The 27,078-nt window shown below is 40.2% G+C and overlaps 1 protein-coding gene across 2 annotated transcripts in view; it reads right to left on the bottom strand.

The window, feature by feature from the left end:
• Positions 1-27,078, bottom strand: part of LOC124554889 (zinc finger CCCH-type with G patch domain-containing protein) — a 172,215-nt gene that overhangs the window by 132,727 nt on the left and 12,410 nt on the right. Inside the window, exons 2-3 of one of the 2 annotated variants that reach the window (XM_047128565.1) lie at positions 13,030-13,209; positions 9,508-9,561 (exon numbers count right to left, since the gene is read on the bottom strand). In XM_047128565.1, the coding sequence (XP_046984521.1) occupies positions 9,508-9,561; positions 13,030-13,209 (234 nt within the window). The remainder of the gene's footprint in view (positions 1-9,507; positions 9,562-13,029; positions 13,210-27,078) is intronic. The other variant, XM_047128566.1, reaches the window with a different exon arrangement.

Raw genomic sequence — 27,078 nt, 5'->3', positions numbered from 1 at the left:
TATCTAGGGGTAACCTTAGATGATAAACTAACGTGGACCCCTCACATTAAGAGTATCTGCTCCAAGTCAAAAAGTACTCTAGTGAGTACCAGAAGGGCTTCTGGTAAAAACTGGGGCCTAAGCCCCAGAGGTATGCACTAGATATACACCACAGTGGTTAGACTTAGGATTTCCTATGGGGCTGTAGTGCGGTGGAAGAGCAGGTTGCAGCTAAGGAGCTTGCTAAGGTGCATAGATTGGCCTGCTGAGCCATAACAGGCAGAATTACCTGCACACCAACTGCTGGGATGGAAGCCATGCTGGACATGCCTCCACTACACCTTTGGGTCAAGATGGAGGCAGGAACTGGGGCATACACACTTAAAACTGGCAAAAACTGGATCTCATTGGGATATCCAGATTCACACACTAACATAGTGAGTGAGGTAAACATAGGAATGGCTGGGGAAATGCCTGCTGACTATATAATAACTCCCAGCTGCTTCAACAAGCCTTACAATATAAAAACTGGAAGCAGGGAGCAGTGGGAAAAAACAGTTTGACACCATATGGGGACATTGTTTGGTTCACCGATGGGTCAAAATCAGACCAAGGTGTTGGGGCAGGAGTATAGGAGGTTCATCCAAAACTGGAGGGCATCATCTCTCTAGGAAAACTGGCCTCTGTATTCCAAGCTGGAATTACTGCAATCAGGGCATGTGTGGAGGAGAATATGCACAGGTGCTACAATGACCGTAGAATCTGCATCTATTCAGACAGTCAGGCAACCCTGAAATCACTGGCAGCTCCTGCAACAAGATCTAAGATTGTTGCAGAATGCCACAGGGCTCTGGTGGAGGTAGGGGGAAGCAATAGGGTAAACCTAGTGTGGGTCCCTGGCCTTTAAGGGATCTGTGGCAATGAACAAGTCAACAGATTGGCCAGGATAGAGGCAATGAGTCCATTTATTGAACCGGAACCTGTCCTGAAAATCACCAAGGCTATGATCAAACTAGAAATACGGAACTGACTCAGGAAACAGCAAATAGAATATTGGACCAAGGTCCATAAACAAAAACATGGTAAGGTAATGATGCCCACGCCATGTTTTAAAAGAAGCTCTGTAATCCTGGAATTGAACAGGAAAGAGGTCAAACTCATGACTGGACTGATGACTTGCCATGGGAATTTCAAAAAACACCTACACACAATGAGTATAATGGAAGAAGACCCTAAATGTAGGATCTGTGATGAGGGTGAAGAAACTGCATCACACCTAATCTTTGAATGCATGGCACTAGAGAGCAAAAGATACAGAATCTTCAGGACAACTAGACCTGAAGAAATACTGTCTAACAAAAAACTGGTAAAGGGACTCCTTGCACTATTTAAGGGCATTGGTTGGCTTTACTAGATATACAGGGAGCAATACCGCACAATAAACTCGGTTTCGGTGCGGGCAGTGGCGGGTTAGACTTAAGCTGTTTTAGCTTCCCTGTCAAAATCAAATCAAATCAAATCAAATCAACTTCGCCAAGGACACTGGGGGATTGTTCATACGAAACAGTTAGCACGTCGACACTGTACTTGGCAGGATATGGACGCCCAAATAGAACAGACGACATCACAGTGTCACGCACGTGCAGAAAATCAGTCCGCTCCGCCACAAAAATTCTCTACTTGGCCTCAATCGCAATCGCCATGGCAATGTGTGCACACAGACTTTGCGGGACCTTTTTGGAATACTCATTGGTTGATTGTGGTTGACTCATATAGCAAGTTTCCTTTTGCTGTGCCAATGAACTCGACGTCACATAGCACAATTTAGGTGTTGTCATCGATTTTTTGCCTAGAAGGTTTACCTGAAATAATAGTGTCAGACAACGGCCCTCAGTTCACATCAAATGAATTTGAAACATTCTGTGAACGCAATGGCATACAGCGTCTAACTAGAGCACCATTCCATCTACAGTCAAACAGCAAAGTGGAACATTCTGTCAGAACCTTCAAGCAGCAGATAGCCAAACTTCGCTCCGCACACACCTGGGATCAAGCACTGCAACTGCATCTCGCGTCATATCGTTCACACCCATGAGATGGACCATCTCCAGTGGAATTGCTTCACGGCTGCCACCATCGGACACTGCTCCACCCTCCTCAGCATCCGGCGGCAAAGGAAGGCTGCAAGTATCGCTTTGCACTGCATGATATTGTCTTTTACGGGGTTTTTAGTAGCAGCAAACAGTGGAGGTGAGGCAAGATCATCTGTTGACTTGGCACTTGCATGTATCTTCTTTCAGGTCCAGTTGGTTTGCAGCACCGCCATCAAAATCAGCTTCGCCTCTGTCATGTACACAATGATCTTTCAGTCTCTCTTCCCCCAGATTCAGGGGTCCTGAGTGCAGTGCAGCTACAGCAGCCGAGAGAGAGGTGCAATCACGACATAGTGGGACGACGTCATGGAGACGGAGCTTTCACCTCCTCTGCTTCCTCTCATCCTACTGATGCGAGCTGAACACGCACACACTGCAGCAGTCGCCACCTTCTTCATCTGGTTCATGGCAGCAGGAGGTGGATGCATACCCTTCTGGTCGTTTTCCGGGGGGCGTTTCCACCAGAGCGCACACCGGATGGCAGGGTACGGCCAGATGCTTTATGTCCCCTGCAGCCACAGCCTCCGGCCTGATGTTGCACCCACACTCCTGCATCCATTGCCGTGGTCGCACTCCCTACACAATGATGGTCCGTCGTTTTGAGGGGGAGAAATCTTCTGGCCTAACCACAAGCACTGGAACAAAGAGGAAGAATGGAAGACCAAAGAAGGCAGTGAGGCGATGTCAGCCAATAGCCTGCTGACAAGGACCACACCACGACAGCAGCGACCTCTGCAAGAAGTGAATATAAGCGCCGCTCCTGCCAGCCTCGGCTGGACATTAGTCGACAGATTCACAGAGTATTAGCACAGCCTACCAGAGACTGCTAAGAGAACAGTTATTAGTGATCCACAAGCTGTGTGTCAAACATGCAGGAGCATTTCATATAACCAAGGACTCTCAATTATATTGCTGTCACCCACCACTTGCGACAACATGTAGTACATTCAAGTTAAGTACTGTCAAATCTGCTTTATTGGAATAAAACTATTAATGTTATTTGCTTGAATTGTTATATAGCATTCCAAGAACGCAGCATCCTTTACACACCATATATAAGACGAGTGAGCAAGACCCCACAGATACTTTATCCATTTATCTACCCCCATGAGTAGTGTGAACAAATTAGTAAAAATTTAAAGTATAGAAGCGGTGTACTTAAAAAACCTCCCAGAAAAACTTGCTTTTTGGCATGTAAAATCCAAACAAAGCAAGACTTTTTCAAACAGTTAAAACTTATCTTATAGCAATATCCAATAACCAGTGGACCAAATCTGAACTGCTCTAGTCCAGAGTTATTTAAGGGTGACTGTTTCTTGCACATAAAATCTGAATGAGGGTGACCGTTTCTGTAAAAAAAAATCGGAATGGTGCACACAAAAATGGTGCTATTAGCTGAACATTAATTTCAGCACAATTAAAATCTTTTGGAAAACGAAGTAATTGATTGGCACAATTTGCCTAGGCGCCAACTTCGCTTTTGCTGTTCAAATGTTGTTTAATATACTGTAACTTAGGTACTGTGAGACAGATATTCGAATGGCTGTACAAATGGCTGCTGGTCTGGGTTAAATCAAAAACTTTTTATCCCATGTTCCTAGCTCAAATAGGAACCAAGCACAAAGATCGCCATCCCCAAAAACAATTTTGCACGTGTCCTTTTCATAGATATTTGGTGCAGTGCTTCCAATACACAGCCCACCATATGTTGTATGACAGGGGGCACCTTATACCACTACTAGTCATTGTCTTTTCTGTTCCACTCACAAATGGAGTGAGGGGAAAAATTACATCTCCTTATGAGCCCTAATTTCTCTTATCTTATCCTTTGGATTCCTACATGAGATATACATTGCAGAAGTAGAATCATTTTGCAGTCAGTCACAAAGCTGGTTCTCTAAATTTCCTGAATATTGTTTCATGAAGAAAATGTCATCCTCCCTCCAGGGATTCCCACTTGAGTTCATGAAGCACCTCTGTAGTACAAGCTTGTTGATCGAACCTACCAGTAACAAATCTAGCAGCTCCTAAATTTCTTTGATGTCTTCCTTCAATCTGTCATGGTGGATGTTTCAGACACTGTAACGGTACTCAAAAATGGGATGAACTAGTGTCATGTACAAATTCTCCTTCATAAATGAGATACACTTTCATAAAATTGTCCCAATAAACCGAAGCTGATCATTTGCCTTCCCTACTACTGAATTACGTGCCCATTCCATTTCATATACTGAATTACGTGCTCATTCCATTTCATATTGCTCTGCATTGTTATACCTACATATTTATTTGATTTGACTGTATCAAGCAGCACACTTCTGCTGCTGCTACACCAACTACATATTTGTCTAAGTCATCTTGTATTCTCCTACAGTCAGCCAAAGACTACACCTTCCCATACATCACAGAATCACCAGCAAACAGCTGCAGACCGCTTGCTTACCCCGCCTGTCAGACATCTATGTATATAGAGAATAACAGCAGTCGTACCACACTTCTTTGGGGCACTCAGGATTGTACCCTTGTCTCTGATGAACACTCACTATCCAAGACATCATCTTAGGTTCCATTACTTACAAAGTCTTCAAGCCACTCACAGATCTGAGAACCTGTTCCATACACTCAGGCCTTTGTTAATAGTCTACAATACGTCATTGTGTCAAACACATCCTGGAAATCTAGGAATATGGAATCAGCATGTTACCCTTCATCCATGGTTCCTGGAAATTGTGTGAGAAAAGGGCAAGCTGAACCACAGATGAGTAATACTTTCTTGATCCTTGCTGATTTGTGGATGGAAGCTTGATGCAATCTTATAATACGCTCAAGAATTCTGCAGCAAACCAAAGTTTTTAAGGATATTGGTCTGTAGTTTTGCGGATCCAATCTTTCACACTACTTTTACACAGGAGTCACCTGTGCTTATGTCCACTCGTTTGGAACTTTGCACTGAGCAAGAGATTCACAATAAATGTGAGGTAGGTAAGGGGTCAATACGGCATTCCTATTTTTATGTACTCAATACTATCATCTTTGCAATCGTCAAATAACGGTGTATCTACATGATCCTCCTGTGTGGATTTTTAATGCAAAATCTGAAACTTCAGCTTTCCTTTTGTTGTCTTCTTTTGCCACATACAAGGTGCATTCCATAAGTAATGTGACCAAATACATAAAAATCATTCACTGAATATATTCGTACAAATAATCAAAAATTTTCAAAATAGCACTCTCTTGCATTGATACACTTCTGGATGCGGTGTTTCCATGCCTGCAAGGCATCCTGGAATGCCTTTTCTGGAATGTCCTTTAGAGCTGATGTAACATGCGCCTGGATGCTTTCAATCGTGTCCCAATGTTTCCTTTCATGACTCCTTTTAACCAAGGAAACAAAAAAATGTCAGTGGGAGCCAGGTCAGGACAGTAGGGAGGCTGGGGAACCAATGGGGTCTTGGTCCTGGCCAGGAAGTCGTTGACAATAAAGGCTCTGTGACTTGCATTCTCGTGGTGAACTTTCCACGTGTCCTTGATATAGCTTCGGCAGTGCGAGACCCTCCTTTTCAGTCTTTTGAGCACTTCCAAGTAGAAAGCTGAGTTCACTGTAGTCTCGGTAGGTACGAATTTGTGGTGGACAATGCCTCTGACGTCAAAGAAGACAATCAGTATGGTTTTGATCCTGGACTTACTCATGAGTGCCTTCTTGGGACGGGACAACGATGGGGTGTGCCACTCTGAATTCTGCCTTTTTGTCTCAGGGTCGTACTTAAAAATCCACGACTCATTACCAGTGATAACTGAGTTTAAAAAATGAGGATCATTTTCACACATTTCCAACATTTCTTGGCACCGAAGCACTTGCATGTGCTTGTGTTCGTCGGTCAACACTTTTGGGATGAGTTTGGCACACACCTTTCTCATGTTCAAATCTTCGGTCACAATGCAGAAAATGGTTGTTTTTGACATGTTTAGAATTTGTGCTATTAATTGAAGGCTCAGCCATCTGTCAGAGTTCAAACAATTGTGCACATGCGTCACATTTTCGTCGACTCGTGCAGTTGATGGCCGTCCACTGAGAGGTTCGTCGGTGATCTCCTCTCGGCCCTCCATGAATGACTTGTGCCATCGGAAAACTTGTGATTTGGACAAGCATCATTTCCAAAGGTATGCTGAAGTAATGGAAATGTTTCAGTGGTGGACTTCCCAAGTTTAACGCAAAATTTGATAGCATATCGTTGCTCTACAGGATGATCCATTGTGCCATGTTACATAAGCTCAAACAGGGTTGACGGAAACGCATGTCCTGACTCTCCGGCAGCTTGTAGCCGAATGAGACAAAGAGCGTTTTGAAGCTAACATCCCCCTCCACTTAGCCCAGCTGGTTACAACAAGCTGTGGTGTACCATCGCATCAGAAAAAAATTGGTTGTATTACTTATGGAATGCACTCTGTAGACTGGTCAAGGAATGACTGGATAGAAGTCTTTGACTTGATAGCGATTTTACATAGGACCAGAATTTCCGTTGGTCCTCAGCAAGATCTCCTGCTAACACAGTATATATGAATGATGATGGATGTAGTTGTATGTTTCATGTATCGATTTTGTTATAGATCCAGGAATTCCTAACTTTTGCCTGTCAACACTTCTGTGTTCATTTTTTAAGTGAAAATACAACTATCTCTGTTTCCTCAGCATTTTGTTATTAAATCGTGGTGGATCTTTCCCACCCTTAATGCACTTAAATACTTCTTCCATTAAGGATATCCATGGTGATAGTTCGATCTCAGAAATTTTTCCTTCCTATGGAAAGAAAAAGTCAACCTTCCAGTTCCAACGTAACTACATGTGCACATCTCCATAAACCTCAAAAAGCAATCATTGTAACAAAACAGCTGCATGACAAAACAGAATCAACCAAATCAACCTTTAAATCCAAATCATTGGTAACAATTGTCCGGCACTAATTTAAAGCATTATACTGAGTTATACTTCTTTTCATTTGCGGAATGGGTGTTGCTTTGTATGGTGTGGCTGCTGATCGGTACTTCCCAACTAAAGTAGGAATTTGTTCTAATTGGAACTATTGCTAAGCTATGCAATCTAACAGTATGTGGCACTCATTTGCAGTCATAGAACATCCTTCATTTAATTAATTTAATAACCACTACAGCAAATAAGTACCACATTTGATGATTAACGTCTCAGCCTCAACAGACCAGTACGGTGCGAGAGTGATGCCAGCAGTTAATAAAGAGATCTGTCAATTTTTCCATAGTCAACAATGAGTTTAAGTGAGCAGTGATGCCTGAATGTGATTTATTTAGAATTTTGTGTATAGTGAGGTGTCAACGCATACTGAATAGAGTGAAAAAAAGGACTGATATTCGTAAATTTTTTGTACTTTATAAATGAATGCTAACCAAAAATGGAAGTAAGGGATTTAAAAAAATATACATCTGTGATGAAATATCACTAGAAAAGGGTGAGTTGATCTGAAATATATCTATTAAAAATCTGAGTAATTGTACTGACAGAAAAAATACAGAACTAGCCAGTGCCTCTGCTGGTTTTAAGTGCTCTGACGGAAAGGATCGTAGTCTCCTGCTCAGATTTTCTGGTGTTGGAAACTGCATCAGAAAAAAAAAGAGGTTGACAATTCCCTAAAGTATAAAATTTTATTCAGTCTACCGGCAACCAGACAAAAACTATAACTTCATGAATGACATAGATGGTGAAAAGGAAAAATTTTGTTTGGACTGGCTGTCATTATATCTACAGTTTGTTTCATTCTAAAGCATTTAGAGGTGCACTTAGTAAGTTGTGTGTGTTTTTCCTGCCATGTACAACAAATGGCAACACAATGCATTAATAAGCCATCCATTCACCAATTTCAAAAATTTTAATTCTAAATGGCATAAAGATGCAGCTGAAAAGTCAAGTAATTTTGTTGATATTGTAACAAAACACAATAAGAGTGTAGAAGAACTCCTCAATGAGAATTTTGCAAAATTATTACAAACTAATCACACTAAGTTGTATTTCTTGACTTGCCTTCAAAAGGGAAAACCAACTGAAATGCCATTTTTGATGATTTACAGCCGTTTAGAGGTGATAAAATAAGGAAACATTTTGAAAGAGCTCTAAAAATGCCACCAATAGTTCTTTTCAAACCCAAAATTATTTATATTCTGAAATAAAATGTACAGTTTTATGTTAGGCATTATTCTATAGGTTGTGCATGAGCAGGAATACGATGTAAAATCCACAGATCTTGATGTAAAAATCAATGCTGAAGCTTATGGTTCAAAAGTGCAAAATATGGAAAATGTTCTCCATACGAAATTTTTAATGGGAGGAAAACAAATAACTGAGAGAATATGACTTACAATGATACCGACCAAAAATAATGTAAATGGCAAGGAAATGTAAAAAATGGGAATGTAAAAACAGATTTTACTATAGTTTTACTGTTAGCTTGTTTATGTTTATAACATTGTCCAGATGCTAAAAGTGCACTGCACAAACCAATGGGAGAAAATGATTAACAGATGACAAGTTTTCAAAATTTCTAAATCACATTTATGGGGAAAACATTTTGCCCCTACTGATACAAAAACCTGTGGGTGCCTCTGGACCCACACATTTGACAAAACGGTATGAAACACCGAGTACAAACATTGCATTTTCAGAGCTTGTTTTCTGACTTATCTGCATTACATTGATATTGAATTTTGTTGTATCCTTCTACAATAACGTGCACTGGAAATATCCTGAGCTGCCAAGAAACCCACTGCAATGAAAGTGATTGCTGAAATTAACTGATATCTACAGATGACAGTGTCAATGAAAACCAAATGATAGGACCTGCATAAATAAAACACCTATGGAAGAGCTATTCTGCCAAACCCACTGGAGACCAATAGAATACAATGCAGAAACTTTAATGGTGCATGGAGTACAGCATACTGACCAATGTAAACATAGGATGTGGTCTGACAAGTCCACTTTTACATTCTTCCTTTCAGCTGTGAAACATGAATTTAGTATGACAATGTTCACTCAGTGAAACATATATTGTTCCTGCACAGTAAACTTAATCTCCCAAAATAATAATGCTCCTATTTGCAAGACTGGAAAGGTTGAAGCTTGATTTGATGCGTGTGAACATGAAATAACATGTCTTATTTAGTACCCGCAACAGTTAAATGTGAATATCATAGAGCTACTGCAGTCTGCATTGGAAAAATACTTAATCCCCAGGAGGATTTTAACTGCTTCTAATATTAAACATGATCCTAAGCCGTATTAGTTGGGTGTTCATATTAGTGCGATAATAGTGGCAAATGATTCAGTTTCGCAATAGGAAGTCAAACATACCTTAATTTCATTAAATGTTGTTTCAGACGAGTTCTGACTGGAACTGTTCCAATCCTGAAATGAAAGTTTTGTGGTTCAGATAAACTCTTTAACAAACAAATTTTACACAATTATTTAAGATCACAGGACAAACAATTAGTCATCCCAGTGTGCACACTCTGACGAATCGTCAAGCCTTTAGAGATGGCGCAGTGATCGAGTCACATGCTCAACAGCACATGCACTGCCTTTACATGAACATGAGGCAAAAGCAATCAGTGAGGCATTTATGTTTCAGGCACACATTGTACATAAACATGGGTAAATGTAAGGATGTGGCAAGAGAGATAAAAAGAACCGAATGTGTTTGGCCATGCCCATGACCGTATGGTGTGTGAAGTTACTGGATCTGTTGGTGTTATGTGGTGGACTGGCCACAAAACATGAAATCAGAATTGTGGCCGGAACAAGATCTTGACTGAGAGGGACTAGAGAAGTGTTTCACGGCTTGTGAGTCAAAATTGCTTCCAAACCCGACAACAATTGCTGCAGGCAATGATGCAAAGTCCCTCCCCAACAGTTAGCAAGACAATATTGTGACGGGGACCCCACACAATAAACATTTGGAATTTGTCACCTAGCAAGATGCCATTACTAACACAGGCACATAAAGTTGACAACAGTGAAGTTTCTAGAATGAGATTTTCACTCTGCAGCAGAGTGTGCACTGATATGAAACTTCCTGGCTGATTAAAATTGTGTGCCAGACCGAGACTCGAACTCCAGACCTTTGCCTTTCGCAGGCAAGTGCTCTACCATCTGAGCTACCCAAGCACGACTCACACCCCATCCTCACAGCTTTACTTCTTGCCCACGAAAGGCAAAGGTCCCAAGTTCGAGTCTCCGTCTGGCACACAATTTTAATCTGCCAGGAAGTTTCAACAGTGAAGTTCATTGTGGGCGAGAAGAATACGTGACTCGTTTTTTTAACACTCTCCCACCCTATTACATCTCGATTTGCCTGTAAAATCTCCTGACTTCTGTGTGACATGTTCGAACAGCAGATAAAATGTGGACATTAGCGTCTACGTCTACATTTACATCTACATCCATACTCTGCAAGCCACCTGACGGTGTGTGGCGGAGGGTACCCTGAGTACCTCTATCAGTTCTCCCTTCTATTCCAGTCTCATATTGTTCATGGAAAGAAGGATTGTTGGTATGCTTCTGTGTGGGCTCTAATCTCTATGATTTCATCCTCATGGTCTCTTCGCGAGATATACGTAGGAGGGAGCAATATACTGCTTGACTCTTTGGTGAAGGTATGTTCTCGAAACTTTAACAAAAGCCCATACCGAGCTACTGAGCGTCTCTCCTGCAGAGTCTTCCACTGGAGTTTATCTATCATCTCTGTAACGCTTTCGCGATTACTAAATGATCGTGTAACGAACACCGCAATTTGTGGGAATAGCATGATCAAATCCTCAGAGAGTGGCTTAACCTGGGCAGAAAGCCCCTGCACAACCACGTGAATGCACTTCCAAAATGAATCCAGGTGGTTGTCAATCCTGGGGCAGAATTATATGGTATTATCTGATGCTTGAATGGATTACTCTAGAGGTGACTAATTTTTTGATCAGTGTGCTTATTACTGTAGTAAACTGATAATACAAAGCAGCCTGCTATAATACAAAATAAACAATAACATTTGTGCAGAAACTGAAGGACAATACAGAGATATACAGTAAAGCTCCCTTCATGAATCACTTAACTGAATACAACTTTCTTAATTTTTTATAGATTATGACTACTTTGAAATTCATAAATATTCTCCCTCACTGCATTTAAACGACAATTGAAATGTTTAAAGTGCAATCGATATTTTCCTCCTGTAACCAGGAAATATTTTATGAAAGTTACACTTCAGAAACCACAAACAGTTTAATCCATGCTGATTAGGATAACACCACAATGCATAAAAATATCATGTCTGTAAACTTGAAAAGAACATATTGTACGGGTCTTTAGTTTTGTAGTTATGAAATAAATTTTAAAATTTTGTGATTCTGTTTCAGATGGCACACACATCATTGTAACAAAAGTGGAGCAACTGAAACTACAGATGTGGTCTCATAACAGTAAAGCTGTCCTCAACCTGAAGGGTGGTTTGAACAGCAAAGTACTATAATACGCAAAGTTTTATTGAAACTGCTATGATCTTGCCTCCTCCTGGCATGTCAGCTGGCTTACCCAGCTAGTTATAAAGGGATGTATGATATAATATGGACACTGAATGATAAAGCAGTTCAGCATTTTATACATATAAAAATCAATGCCTGATGTGGAACAAGCAATAATTGTCAGAATTGTCAGATAAATTCTGTAACTGACTGAGGATCAAACCCCATACTTTTGGATCTGTAGTCCAATAATTAGGCACTTGGTCACTAAGCCACACTGAAAATGGAAATAAGGGTAGGATTCAACATCTTGTTGACAGTGACGCCATTTGAAATTGAGTATATAATCCTACAGTACAAAGGTGAGGAAGAAAATCACTCAAGTCTTTTTCAAAGGAACCACTCCAAAATTCATCTTAATCAATTTATAGAAACATGGAAACTGTAATCTGGAAGGTCAGCTGGAGATTTGAACCCTAATCCTCATAATATGAGTTCAATGTCTTGTCAACATATCATCTCACTTTGTGCAGGAAGGAAAGGTGATCTGAAAGTGAGAAAGAACAAACTGAATAGATGAATGTATGAGGAAAAAGTAAGAAAGTGTGATAAAGATAGATGACTATGAGAAAAAAGGAGCAGGGGAGAGACTGAATAATGTGAATGGTGTGGAAATTGTCAGTAATAAAAGAACAGTGTCCTTATACAGAAAATTGGGAGTGGGAGACGTACTGTAAGCTGAACAAAGAAACTGAACAAGGACATGCAAAAATGAAGAAAATTAAGGAAGGGAAGAATTTTACACTTTAATGTCCTACTGACAACAAGGTCATTGGGAACAGAACTGAAGTTCAGATTAGGGAAGGCTGTAGGACAGGAATTAAGTGTGTCTTTCTCAAAGGTACAATCCCAGTATTTGCATTACTGATGCAAAACCTAAATCTGGGTGGCTGAAAAAGGATTTGAACCATCATCCTCCTGCCTGAGTCCAGCATCTTGGCTTAACAAACATTACCTCAGGTTCAGAGGGTGGTTAATGTATTAAATGTAATTTAAATGTTTTTAAATAATTCAAATTCTCACCCAAAATGTTTTATTGAGAGTAATTATGATGAACTATTTCTTATTATCTGATCATCATCATTACAGTTCTCATGTTTTATTCATCATTTTTATTCCCAATTTGTGGTTTCTTTAATGGTCAGTCATCATAGCTCTTACACAATCAGGTTTTGAATTATCCGCTCAGTCCTTTACAGTTGTACGCTAAAAATCATTTCTCTCTCTCTCTCTCTCTCTCTCTCTCTCTCTCTCACCCCCCCCCCCCCCCCCCTCTGCTCCATTACAAGGAAATTCTTCTTACCTCATTTTCACTGTTATCATTTGACAAATTTTGAACTGTATCACTACTTTTATTTCTGAGTTGAGTCATGTTTTCTTTAGTCAATGCGATAAGATGAGTCATCTGTTCTTGCAGTACGAGCAAACTGTCTTGATCTGATAATGACCCAGTAGTTGCCACTGCAAGTTGTATTTGTGCCAACTGAAAAAAAAAGGAAGAAACATTAGTAAATCAGGCTGATAGCCTGTCCATAAAAAAGGCCTTAATTCTTAACATACATCATCACACAGAATCTACTTGCAGCTTCTAACAAAGACTAAAATCATTTATTTACCTAGTGGAGCTATGTTACTGAAGCTATAACATTGTAAAAATTACCCATTGTTTTACATTCCTATTTTTCTGGGGGCAGAGATTCAGAAAGTTCAACAGTCTCAATGTGGAAACTTTGACATGTACATTCATTATTACATTTGACAAAAGGGTAAAATTGAAATGGCTCTTACAATGAATATTTCCATTATCTGCTTGCTGCACTGTATACTGTAATAAAGTTTTATAGTTAATAGGGCTATAGTTAATGAATTACTTGTATGGCACATTTTGTTTCTATCAACAATATTTGAAACCAGGAGTATTCTTACAAGATGCATACGGATACAGCTTCTGTAATGCATCACTGACCAGGTCAAGAGCCCACAATCCAGGTTCTCTTTTAAAAGATATGCCCTGATAAGTGATCCATAATGTTCACAATTATCTCTGTTCGACTCAGAGTACATCACTGTTGGTGGTTCAAAGTGCAGCATCTTAATAAAACTTCTGGTTACTGCCTACTGCCCTTCAAATTCTCTTCTTTACAAAGCTGTGTGCACCTTCATGATGGTATCCATCACAAAACTCGGGAGAGCACTCCTATATAAATCATATCTAAGTAATATTATCACACACTAATGACTTTAGTATAATGAATTTTTCAGTTGTCAGGAATGAGCTCAAAGAAATAGTGCATACTGGTGAGGAAAAAATTGTACTTCTGTTTCCGCTACATATTTTGGGCAGTCTAATCATTACTTCTCCCAGCCTAGAACTACAAGGCATTCTTGATTTCTGCTACATGTTTATTTTCATTGGTTGTCACCATTATCTTCTCTACTACTCTTCTAGTTTCCCCTCCTACTTGGACCTTTGCCTCTCTTCACAAAGTTTAACCTTTACTATCCATTCTCTTTTCCTTTCTTGCACTACATCCTACCCCTCCCGCTTTTTATGGATTCTATTCCATCTAAGTCTTTCATTTCATATTTACACTGCTGGCCACTACTCTCACAGATCCAGCAGCTGGAGAGATCTTTCTTATACCCCGTACCCGAATGATCCTAACAAACTGACCCTTTTGTTTTATGCGATTTCAGTACCCAATCAAGGTTTCATTTACAATAACAATAAACAAGATTCGACGTAAGACATTCAAATATGTTGGAAGTGATTTATGATCAGCATGTTTTACACATGATCAATAACTGTCTGTGCCCTTTCACAAACTGGGAGTTCAGAAAAGAAGTTCATAATCTCACACGTGATAGCAAAAAAGTTGTATATTCTGGACTTCAGTAATTTTATTGTGTACTTTTTTAAAACCCTAAAAACCAAAAATGATGGAGTTTCTTCATTCATATTCTATATGATCTTCTACAATTTTGAGTTCCATTACCTTTAAAGTGGGCAAACTCCCAAGAATCAACCAACCTTTGTGTGCTGACATAGTTCACGGGGATACCCCAGATTGAGAAGTATGTCCAATTTCTGTACATATTTAGTGGTTGTAAACCATTGCCGGTTAGCTGTATTCGATTAAGATTATGCGGTGGGTTTCTCATTCATAAATCACAATTGAATGTTCTTGGTTTGTGAGGAGATAATGTTATGCAATGAGTAAGAAGTAGAAATATCTACCAACATGTGTAGGAGTTCAACAACGGGGGGCTCGTGGCCTATGAGACCGCAGTTTATTGTTCTGCAATTTTGCTGCTCACGTTTGCCGGGATACCACAACTTCCACCGTGTGAATATGTAATCGATGAATTCAGGAGAGCCATACTGAATGTAATGCAGGATGTAACAGCTCCATGCAGCCAGCACCCAAGAGTACAAATATGTTGTTTACCCAGCTGTAAAGAATCATATGACCGTGTCACATACCTCGAGTCAGGAAGTGGGCTCGTTTGAATCGGGACGAGTATCCACACAGAGAGCGCAACACCGTCAGCAGCACTGTAGACTGTCAACATGGTGACAATTATTGAGGATTCCCTTGATGTGGCAGCAGAGAGAGAAATCTGACAGTGGTGCACTTAATGATACCAATGAACACAGGAGTGGCACCATACCATCTTTTCAGATGAGCCAGTTCTGCATACAACATCATGATGGATCATGTGTGGGAGCTCTGAGGAAAATGAATGGTGCCAATTACATTCATAATCATTATACAGGCCCAGCATCTGGCACTATGGTATAAGGTGCCACCGGGTACACACCACAGTCAACAGTCGTACACAAAGGAGGTAATCTGGAGAGCAGCCATTACATATCTGATATTTTGGGACAACAAGAAAATGCAACAAAATAATGTTGCTACCTCAATACAGAGGGTGTTTATTGCCCTGGCCAGCACACTCTCCAGATCTCTCTTCCACTGAAAACATCTCGTTGTGGGTTGCCATGAGACTAGGACACCACAACTCAGCAGCCACTATGATAAACTATACCACACAGATAAAGTAGCACAGAACAATTTAATTGTATCTGTCACGCAAGCTCAATAAGACTCAATTCCCAGTCAAGTTAGAGCGATCTATGTACTGAATTTGCCACCTCGCATACCCAAAAAACACTTACCATGATTTATTCTTCCTTCTATATGATTTACAAACAATTAAAATTTTGTAATCAGTTATACTTTCTAGTGTTTCAATTTTAATGGCCAGAATTGTACACTGCCTGACAGAAAGCACCCAGAGACATGGTGGGATTTAAATGTAACTTCATACACACATCAGTGGAATGTAAATGATCAAGAGTTGCAATTCTCTGTGATGGGTAAAATGCCCATCAGGGTACATTAGTGTGGTCACCATGCCTAATAGATTATACAAGGGCTGTGAATAGCATCATATGTGGAGTAATCACTATAAAGAACATGGAAATGTTGCATACTCATGTGAGACAGTGTTATCAGCGATTGACAGAGTTTGAAAGTGACCTCACTGTGTGTGTCCACTTGGCTGTCAGGTTCAATTGTGCAACATCCCGATTTGCAGGGCATACGGATGTGACAGTGGCTTGATGTTAGACTTCACGGGAATGTGAGGGAAGGCATACTCATTGTCAAGGTTCCAGTTGAGCATGTCTGATTACTGCAAGGGAGGATTGACATATTGTGCACTAGGCATATCATAACCCCTTCACATCTACATACTCTATCCAGGAACAAGTAATGGACTCCATGCAACATTCTGTGTTACCCTGCACCATTAGTCATAGGCTAGCAGCCGGGATAGGCAATTACCATCCCTTGTGTAGGCAGTTGTTAACGCCACATCAAAAATAGCTGCATTTGGAGTGGTGCCACAACTGGGATGCACAGACTGCTCATGAATGACATCGCAATGTGTTCAGCCATTTTGTGCAGCAACAATTCACAGTTGTGCACTGCCATGGATGACCACTGTCAGTCAGTATGATGGTGATCTTGAGACAGTTCCCATTCTACTAATGTTGAAACAATAAGTCAACTCTGTCTCAGTGCCAGTATCCAGGGTATCAAGGACTAGTTACAACAGGTGTAGACCAGTTTGCCTCAGGAGAAGATACAATGGCTCTATGATACCCTACCCAGTCGAATAAGTGCATACTTCCAGGTCAGAAGGAGTGCAACGTCATACTGATAAGTTTTGTTTCCTCTTCCGCCTCTGAATGCTTCACTTTTTGGTCACACAATGTATTTTATTCTTAATAATTTTAACACCCCTAACACTTCTTCCTCTGTATTCGCTCCTCAGGCATCAGTTACTGCAACCCTTCTGAGGATGTTAAAACTATGCCTGTTTTCTGTAAACCTATGGTTCAAAACCAAAATTTTAGATTATGTATAAGACAAAATATTTACTTATCATTCTCTGAATGAATTACCTGCTCCTGAGTAAATATTGTGAGAGTGAGAGAGGGAGTTGGTTCACTTTTGGAATGCAATACAGTAGTGATTCTGCATGGCATGCAGTAAAAAAGTCGTTCGTTGGTTTTCAGAGGTAAGTGGCACCAGATGGCTATGCACATTTCCTGTAAATTACAGGTCAATAGTTTGTGGGCACAGAACTTGTGCCTGATAACTTCCCAGATGTGTTCTGTCAGGTTCAGATCAATCACATTTGTTGGCCAAGACATCAACATGACTTCACTGTCATGCTCCTCAAACCACCACAGCATGATTCCGGCCTTGTGACATGGACAGTTATCCTGCTGGAATATGCCACTGCAGTTGGGGAAGACATCAACCGTGAAGTTATGCAGGCGGTACACGACAGTGTTCATATAGCCCACACCTGTCATGGTGTCTTCGATTACTATCACAGGTCCCAAGGTGGCCCAGGTAGATGTCTCCCACAGCACTGGTTGACATGTGTATTGTGGTGCATATTTCGAGCAGCTGGATGACAGCATTTCGAGACATGACTGTTGACCTCATACAGAAAGATGGCTGAAACCTGAAATTGATAGCAGCAAGATTTTTGCGGAAAATTTAAGTACATATTGAAAGTGTAGGCAAATGGGAAATGGAGGTGGTGTATTTGTCACAGTAGACAAGAATTTGAACCCATTGAGGTGAAAATTGAAGCTGCATATGAGATTGTTTGGGCAAGACTCTGTAACAGGGGGGGGGGGGGGGGCAGGGGGGGGGGCATAAAATGATAATTGGAGCCTTCTATCACCCACCCGAAACATCCCTTGATATAACCAAAAACTTAAGAGGAAACCTCGGTTCACTTGTACATAAGTTCCCCAATCATATCGCAATCATTGGTGGAGACTTTAATCATCCAACAATTAATTGGGAAAATTACAGTTTTGTTGGTGGTGGGCATGATAAGACATCCTGTGTAACATTACTAAATGCCTTCTCTGAAAACTACCTAGAACAGATAGTTACGAACTCCACTCATGATGGAAATATACTGGATCTAATGACAACAAATAGACCTGACCTCTTTGCAGATGTCAAAATCGAAACTGGTATAACTAACCGTGACACATTTGTGGAAACAACGATTACCAAAGTGCAAACGACAAATAAAACAAGCAAAAAGACATATATGTTGAGTAAACTAGATAGAAAATCAGTAGTGTATTATCTCAATGAGCAACTTGAAACTTTCAGCACAGGGCAGGAGCATGCAAAAGAAATATGGCTCAAGTTTAAAAGAACAGTTGACCATGCACTGGACAGATATATACCTGGTACAACAGTTCACAATGGGAGGGAACCTCCATGGTATACAGTCACTGCAAAGAAACTTCTAAAGAAATGGAGATTACTGCATAATATGTATAAAACAAAATGAAGGGCTATAAATAGAAAGATGTTGGATGAAACACATTTGGCTGCCAAGAGAGCAATGCTCAAAGCCTTCAATGACTACTGTTGTAGAATATTGTCAAATGATATTTTACAAAACAAAAGAATTCCAGTTGTATGTAAAGGCTGCTAGTGGCACCAAAGTTAGTGTACAGACCCTAATGCATGAGATAGAAACTGAAACTGAGGGTACCAAAGCAAAAACTGAAATGCTTAACTCTGTTTTCAAATATTCCTTTACAAAGGGAAAATGAGGAGAGCTACTCCTATTTAATTCTCATACCACTGAAAAGAAATCGATATTAGTGTCAGTGGTGTTGAGAAACAGCTAAAATGTTAAAGTTGAACAAAGCTCCATGGCCCGATGGAATCCCTGTCATATTCTATACTGAACTTACAACTGAGTTAGCTCCTCTTCTAACTGTAATCTACTGTAGAACCCTTGAATTAAAAACCTTGCCCAGTTCTTGGAAAAAAGCACAGGTCATGCCTATCTACAAGAAGGGTGGTTGGAGTGATCCACAAAACTACCATCCAGTATCCTCGGCATTGTTTTATTATAGAAACTCATAACATATTCTGAGTTCAAACATAAAGAGGTACTTTGAACAAAATGCCAACCAGCAGGGATTCCGAAAACATCAATCACGTGAAACTCAACTCGCACTTTTTTCCATATGACATATTGAAACCTTTGGATCCAGGCAATCAGGTAGATGCAGTATTTCTTGATTTCCAAAAAGCATTTGACTCAGTACCACACCTACCCCTTTTGTCAAAAGTACAATCATAGGAGATACCAAGTGAAATTTGTGACTGGATTGAGGACTTTTTGGTAGGAAGGATGCAGCATGTTATCTTGGATGGACAGTCACCGTCAAATGTAGAAGTAACTGCAGGTCTGCACCATGGAAGTGTGTTGCGATCCTTGCTGTTCGTTTTGCATATAAATGACCTAGCAGACAATACTAATAGAAACCTCACACTTTTTACAGATGACGTAGTAATCTATAATGAAGTAATGTCTGAAAGAAGCTGCATAAATATTCAGTCGTATCTTGATAAGATTTCAAAGTGGTGCAAAGACTGGCAACTTACTTTAAATGTTCAGAAATGTAAAACTGTGCACTTCACAAAATGGAAAAAAAACAACATAGTATCCTATGACTATAATATCAATGAGTCACTGCTGCCAGCGGCCAACTCATAAAAATACCAGTATCTAATACTTTGTAGGGATATGAAATGGAATGATCACATATGTTCAGTCATGGGTAACACAGGTGGTACACTTTGGTTTATTGGTAGAATACTGGGGAAGTTCAATCAGTCTACAAAGGAGATTACTTACAAATCACTCAAATTGCTCAAGTTTGCAATATTACAAATAGTACTAACAGGGGATATTGAATTAATACAGAGAAGGGCAGCATGAATGGTCACAGGTTTGTTTGATCCGTGGGAGAACCAAAGAGATACTGAAGAAACTGAACTTGCAGATTTTTGAAGATAGACGTAAACTATTCCGCGAAAGTCTCCTAACAAAGTTTCAAGAACCAGCTTTAAATGACGACTCTAGAAATATACTACAACCCCCTACATATCACTCACATAGGGATCAAGAAGATAAGATTACAATGATTACTGCACACATATAGGAATTCAAACAATTATCCTTCCTGCGCTCCATACATGAATGGAATGGGAAGAAACCCTAATAACTTGTACAATGTGACGTACCCTCTGCCATGCACTTCATGATGGTTTGCAGAATAGATGTAGATGTAGACCCGGAGTAACCTGAAATGTGATTCATCTACCTGGATGGCACATTTCCAATTACCCCTATCCAATCTCGATGATCCCATGCCCACTGCAATCATTATTCACCATGTCACTGGATGAACATAGGAACACAATGTTTTGGCACATCACATAAGGCAGTGTTAGGAAGTCTTTTTCTGAAGGCATGGAATATTGCCTTGTACAAAAATTAAATCTGAATGATAAACAGTTCAGACACGAATAAAATAGAAGCTTCTCAAATGTGATTCAACAGGAGAATGCTGAAGATTAGACAGATTGATCAAATAACCAATGGGGAGGTATTGAATGGAATTGGGGAATTAAGTAATTGACTAACACAAGAGGTCAGTTGATAGGGCATATACTGAGGCATCAAGGAATAATCAATTTGGCAGGTTTTAGGGAGGGAATTGGGAGAAGAGGGGGGTGAGGAGGTAAAAACTGTATAGGTAGAGGAAGGCTAGACAACAGTAAACAGGTTGGAAATTATTTACTGGTAGAATTGTAGTAGTTATGCAGAGATGAAGAGTTTGCACAGGGCAGACCAGTAGGGAGAGATGCATCAAACCAGTCTTTGGACTGAAGATGATAACCACCACAACCACCACCACCACCACCTCCAAAATCAACAACAACAACAACAACAACAACAACAACAACTGGAGCCTTCTGTCCTGGATATCAGTTGATAAAATCTGTCAAACACAAATCACAAAATTTTCACCATTTATAAACCAAATGTCAGTCATAAAAGCTATAATGATAATGATAAAAACTAACGTGACTATGTAACATATCATGATATCAATAAGAATATGGGGAAAAATTAGCACAGTGTTGTACAAGGAACCATACATCTACATCCATCCTCTGGAAACCACTGTGGGCTGTATGACAGATTGTACTTCCCATTGCTCCACATATTTGAATTTCATAATAAAGAATGCTTAAATGCTTCTGTGGTTACTGTACTCAGTCACATCTTGTATTTGCTGTCCATAGAGGAGTGATATGAAGATTGCTGTAGCATATTCCCAGATTCCTCACTTTGGCAGTTGGCCTTTGTGGGATGATTGATGTCTACATTTAAAGGTCTGCCAGTTCAAGTTTTCCAGAATTCCTGTGATGCTCTCCCATGACTCAAACACTTGTGTCGGTGTACACACTGCCCTCCATTTTAGATATTCAATATCACTTGTTAGTCCCAATTAGTATGTGACCCACACATCTGTCGCAGAGATATTTTGCAAGTAGTCTCCTTTGTCGATCAACTGCACTTTCCTAGCATTCTACCAATGAAGGAAAGTCTGTCACCAGCTCTGCTACAACTGAGGCTATGTATAATCATCTTTCATATTCCCCACACAGTACTACGTTTTTGCATTTTGTGAAGGACAAATGTTGCATTCCTGAAACTTTAAAGCAAGCTGCCAAGGTTTGCATCTCTTTGAAATCTTATCAAGATCTGTTTGAACATCCACATAACTGTTTTCAGCTTGCTAATACATCATTATAGGTAAATGCATCAAGACTGAGATTACTATTAACACTGAGTGCCAGGTCTCATTAATATACAACATGAGCAGAAAGGGTCACAACACACACTTGCCTGGAACACACTTGACTACTTCTAAAATCGTTGATGACACTCTATCCAAGGTAACATGCTGCATACTCCCGCCCATGAAATCCTCAACCTAGTCACACACTTTGTTTGATAACCCCGTGATCATACTTTCATTAAGTAGTGATGCTGTGGTACTGAGTGAAATCCTTTTCAGAAGTTACGGAACACTTTATCTGCCCACTTTCCTCGATTCACAGCTTTCAGGCTATCATGTGAGAAGAGTGGGAGTTGAGTTTTACATGACTGATTGTTTTTTAAATCCATTGTGCTCACCATGAAGGAAGTCGTTCTGTTTGGGATATCTCCTTACATCTTAGCTCAGAATGCATTCTAAGATTCTACAACAGATGGATATCAATGGTATTGGACAATAATTACGTGAGTTATATTTGCAACACTCCTTGCAGATCAGTTTGACCTATGTTTTATTCCAACCAGTGGGGGATCTATGAGTCTGTTAAGTAAGCTACGATTTCTGCACAAAATCTGATAGGGAGTCCTTTGGGCAATGAGGCCTAGTTCAATTTTAACAATTCTAGTTGTTTCTAAATTCAACTGACACTAATAGCTCTATCACGTGTTATTGTTGTGGTGCAAAAATTAAATTGGGGACAGTAATCATGTATTTTCCTAAGCAAAGGAATATTTGAAAATGTAGTTGAGCACCTCAGCTTTTGCTTTGTTACCCTTACTAAAGTTCCTGAGTCATCCATAAGTGTCTGGATATTCACTTTGGTGCCACTCACAGTCTTTACATATGACAGGAGTTTCTTTGGAGTTTGTGAGAGGTTTCTTGATAAGATTCTGCTGTATTAGTCAAATGCTTCACACTCTGCCCTTTTGACAGTTGATGATATTTCATTTTCCATCTATGCATCCAGTCCATAAATTTTGCCATGTAACTCCACCCATGTGAAGTATGACTATGTCAACTCCCAGCAGTACAACACAATTTGTTGCCGTAATATTGGTCTTTATGGCCATTTTCTATCCAAAGGTTCTGAATGTGCTCACCTCTGTATATGACACATGGAGGGAGAAGTCACCTGCAGCTGACCCACAGATAATAATATCGTTGCAGACTTAGAATGGCTGCATATATTTTCAGGGCACTTCATACCATATCTACCAATCACAAACGATTTTCCTGGATCATTACTGACACCAGTCTCATCATAATCGAACACATTACACGGAGACACTCTCATGAGGTTAGCTGTACCCAAAGTGGCATAATAGGTGTGATGCAGGTCCCCAGTTCAAACCCAACCACCAGCAGTTATTTTCTATATACTTTTTATCATTTCTTGAAGGTTCTCCAAATTTCTTACATTTTTATATTCTGGGATATTCAATGTTTGTATAAATAGCAGCACACATTGTCCACTAGTCCAGGTCTCTTCTATCTGTACACTGGTGTTTGTAATAAACTTGCTTTCAGTGTTAAGTGTTGAACTTCATTGAAAAACCTGCTATTGGATTTAGACTTGTTAGTTGTTATGAGATGACGTTTAGTTGAAATGCTGGGTACTTAACCAGGGCTTCAATTCGACAATGTAAAAGCTGTCGCCTACAGAGATGCAAACTGGGATACAAGCATACATTGTTTCCAAGGTCCATATATTCAGGAAAACAATGGGTTCCAAAATAGCAGCAATTCAGCTACATGTCAGGCATCCATAAGTGTTTTGCAAAAATAATGGTTAGGACCCAATGAAATTGCTGAAGGAATTGACTGAGTCACCAAATACAACATGTGTGATGTCATGATGTGTTCAGCAAATGTGTACTTATGCTTGGACAGCACAGCCCAACACTGGTTCGAGAACAACAAGGGGAAGGTAGTTAGCTGGGACAAATTCCCAGTTGAACTGAAGAAACCATTTGCTGACAATCAGCTGCAAGTCCACTTGGTGGAAGAACAAATGAAGAACAGGATCCAACACAATGGGAAAACAACACGATCTTACACAAGGAATATTTTGGCTCTATATCACATTGTGAATCAGAGTGACAGTGTTTTGGAGTAAAAGACAAGTGCTGGCACGACGGTCAGGAACAGTAGAGCACAGAGGGCTTTGAAGAAGATGTCAGCCAATAGTACGCTGACTGAACCCTCTCTAGGATGACACCAAGACAGCAGCGGCCTCTAGGCAAAGAGAAGGGTTGGGTTGTTTTGGGGGGAAGAGACCAAACAGCGAGGTCATTGGTCTCATTGGATTAGGGAAGGACGGGGAAGGACGTCGGTCGGGCCCTTTCAAAGGAACCATCCCGGCATTTGCCTGAAGCGATTTAGGGAAATCACGGAAAACCTAAGTCATGATGACCGGACACGGGACTGAACTGTCATCCTATCGAATGCAAGTCCAGTGTGCTCGGTTGCACAAAGAGAACATACACGCCATGCCATATGGCCACGGTCGAGTTGAAGAGTAGCTGTTCTATGAGGTCTACAGCAGCTGTATTGTTTCACTTGTATTAGGAGTTGTGTATACTGAACAGATTTTCTTATTTTGTCTGTTGCCCGTTGCTTGTGACACAGCGTTGTAAATTCTCAAAGTTAAGTATTGTCATTTATCTTACTGTAATAAAAATTCATTAAAATGATTTGCTTGAATTGTTGCCTAGCGATCCAAGAAAGTGGGTTTCCTAAGCACCCCATATTCGACGAGTAGGCATGCCACAACAGACAGAAGACAATAAAATCTTACATTTGACAAAAGAAGTCACAGGAGAGATGTTCCAAGTTCTTCTGGTAAATGATGTCAAAATAATTGAGAGATTGCTCCAGCAATGCCAGCACATGAACTAAATGCAAGAGAAAAAGAGTCAGATGAAAGAAGTGTGACTGACTCCTGAATGTGGTTCCTATGGCAGTTGCGGAAGACCATCGTGACTCTGTCTTTCTCATATGTAAGGTAATAAGAGAAGATTTATACAGCAGCTTATGGTAAACAGAACTGTCAGACAGAGTAAGCAAGAGATAGCGGCCATGAATGTTGGCCCCATATATTACGACGAAATAGAGAATGTTGGGGAGGTGGTGTGTCGATCTTTAGCAGGAAAACTAAATGAGGCACCCACATTTGGAGGTGAGGCTGCCACAGATGAAAATCCCATATTGATGATAGTTACCAGAACTGGAAATCTCATTAACATCACCACTGACAGTCAACCTACCAAGGTGCATGTCAGCTCTGGAGCCTTATCATCACCAGCTAAAGAAGACTATTCTGTGAGATGAAATTGATTGTACTGAACGTAACAAATGGGAAATATGCCCAGCTGATGGGACCACATACTCCAAGAATAACTATCAATGACAGAAAAAGAGTTCTTCGAATTTGTGGTTTAGGCAGAATGTGTTCTTAATATTGTTTGCAGATTGGAGTTCTTGTAGATGTCACAAACACTCACAGACTGCGGAAGATCACAGCTCCAGATTGATGAAGATTTTCCAATAAGCACACATAACAAAGACTGCTCTGGATGTGTGTTTGCTGTTGAAGATGTTATCTTGCTGTCAACAATAAGTTCCAGTGGTCTACTTAGATGTTCAGTCAAACTACAAAGCTTTTAATTCTTCAGGCTTTCCTGATAATCTGTTGACATGCTGAGTAATCAGGATCTCTAGAGGACCATTGGAGTTGTACCTGCCTTAAGCTGATGTGCCAAGACATTGTGTTCCCACATTGATCCAATTTTTATGAATTATGACCACAGTGGGCATGGGATCATCAAGATTGGATTGGGGTAAATACAAATGGATCACTAATGTCATGAGCAGACACAAGTCATCGCTAAATGTATACTTGTATGATTAACCAAACCAAGAATCTTGCTCCACTACCACTGCAGACAAAACAATGGAGGAATCTACTATGAACTGTCAATATTATCTAGCCTGGTCAAGGAACAACATTGGTGAGTATTAGCCTATCTGCTTTCAAATTTAGAGTGGAGAAAAGACAGAAAAAGCTGCCCATGGTACAGCACCGTATCATCACTGCAGATCATCCACCAATCATCTAGTGTGTGTGTAGTGTGTCATCAGCTGAATAAGAGACAATTTGGAAGGAAATGAAGAAGGTGCTGAACGATGATATCATTGAACTGTCAGAGTGTCCTTGGTCCTCCTATCTGGTCCTTGTGAAGAAAAGGACAGCATATGACATTTCTATGTCGACTACCAATGGCTGAACAAAATCACAAAAAAGGTGCCTACCCACAGCCGCGCATTGATGAAAGACTAAGTATTTCTCAACTACGGATATAGAGCCAGGCTACTGGCAAACAAAGGTTTGCAAAGCTGACCAGGAAAAAAACTATCTTCATAACTTGTGATGGCCTCTGAGTTTAAAATTATGCCATTTGGATTATGTAGTGCTCCAGACACCTTTTAACATACCATAGATAACCTGTTTCAACATCTTCGCTACCTGGATAACATCATCATTTTTTCGAAGGCATTTGAAGAACATCTACGCTGCCTGACAATCACAACAAAGTGGCTCAGACAGCAGGCCTCTGCAAGTATCCATAAAAGTGCCTCTATGTCACCCAACGAATAAAAATCTTGCGGTACCTAGTTAATGACGATGGTGTGCACCCCAATCCAGAGAAAATAAGAGCAGTCACAGATTTTCTGACTCCCCGGTATATTCACGATGTGGGAAGTTATCTTGGAATGTGCTCGTATTACCGAGAAGAGCCACGAGAAATATTTTTCCTGTCCTTAAGAAGGCATTAATATCTTCTACAGTTCAATCATTGCATGACAAGAATACTGAGACAAAACTTTGCGCTGACACCACTGTCAAGGGAAACGTGCAGTTCTAGTACAAATTCAGGAAGGTGCTGGAAAAGGTGATAACTTATGCTTCCAGAGTACTCTCCAAATCTGAGATGAACTACTCTACAACCAGTAACATGTGCCTTGCAGGTGTCTATGCTCCTAACCTAACCTAACAGGTTTGTCAGACACTATGTGAGCCATTTTAAG

The sequence above is a fragment of the Schistocerca americana genome, chromosome X (genome assembly GCF_021461395.2).
Source record: "Schistocerca americana isolate TAMUIC-IGC-003095 chromosome X, iqSchAmer2.1, whole genome shotgun sequence".
In the NCBI taxonomy this organism is placed as follows: domain Eukaryota; kingdom Metazoa; phylum Arthropoda; class Insecta; order Orthoptera; family Acrididae; genus Schistocerca; species Schistocerca americana.
Note: the sequence above shows the minus strand (reverse complement) of the source record. Positions and strands in the feature narration are given on the sequence as shown.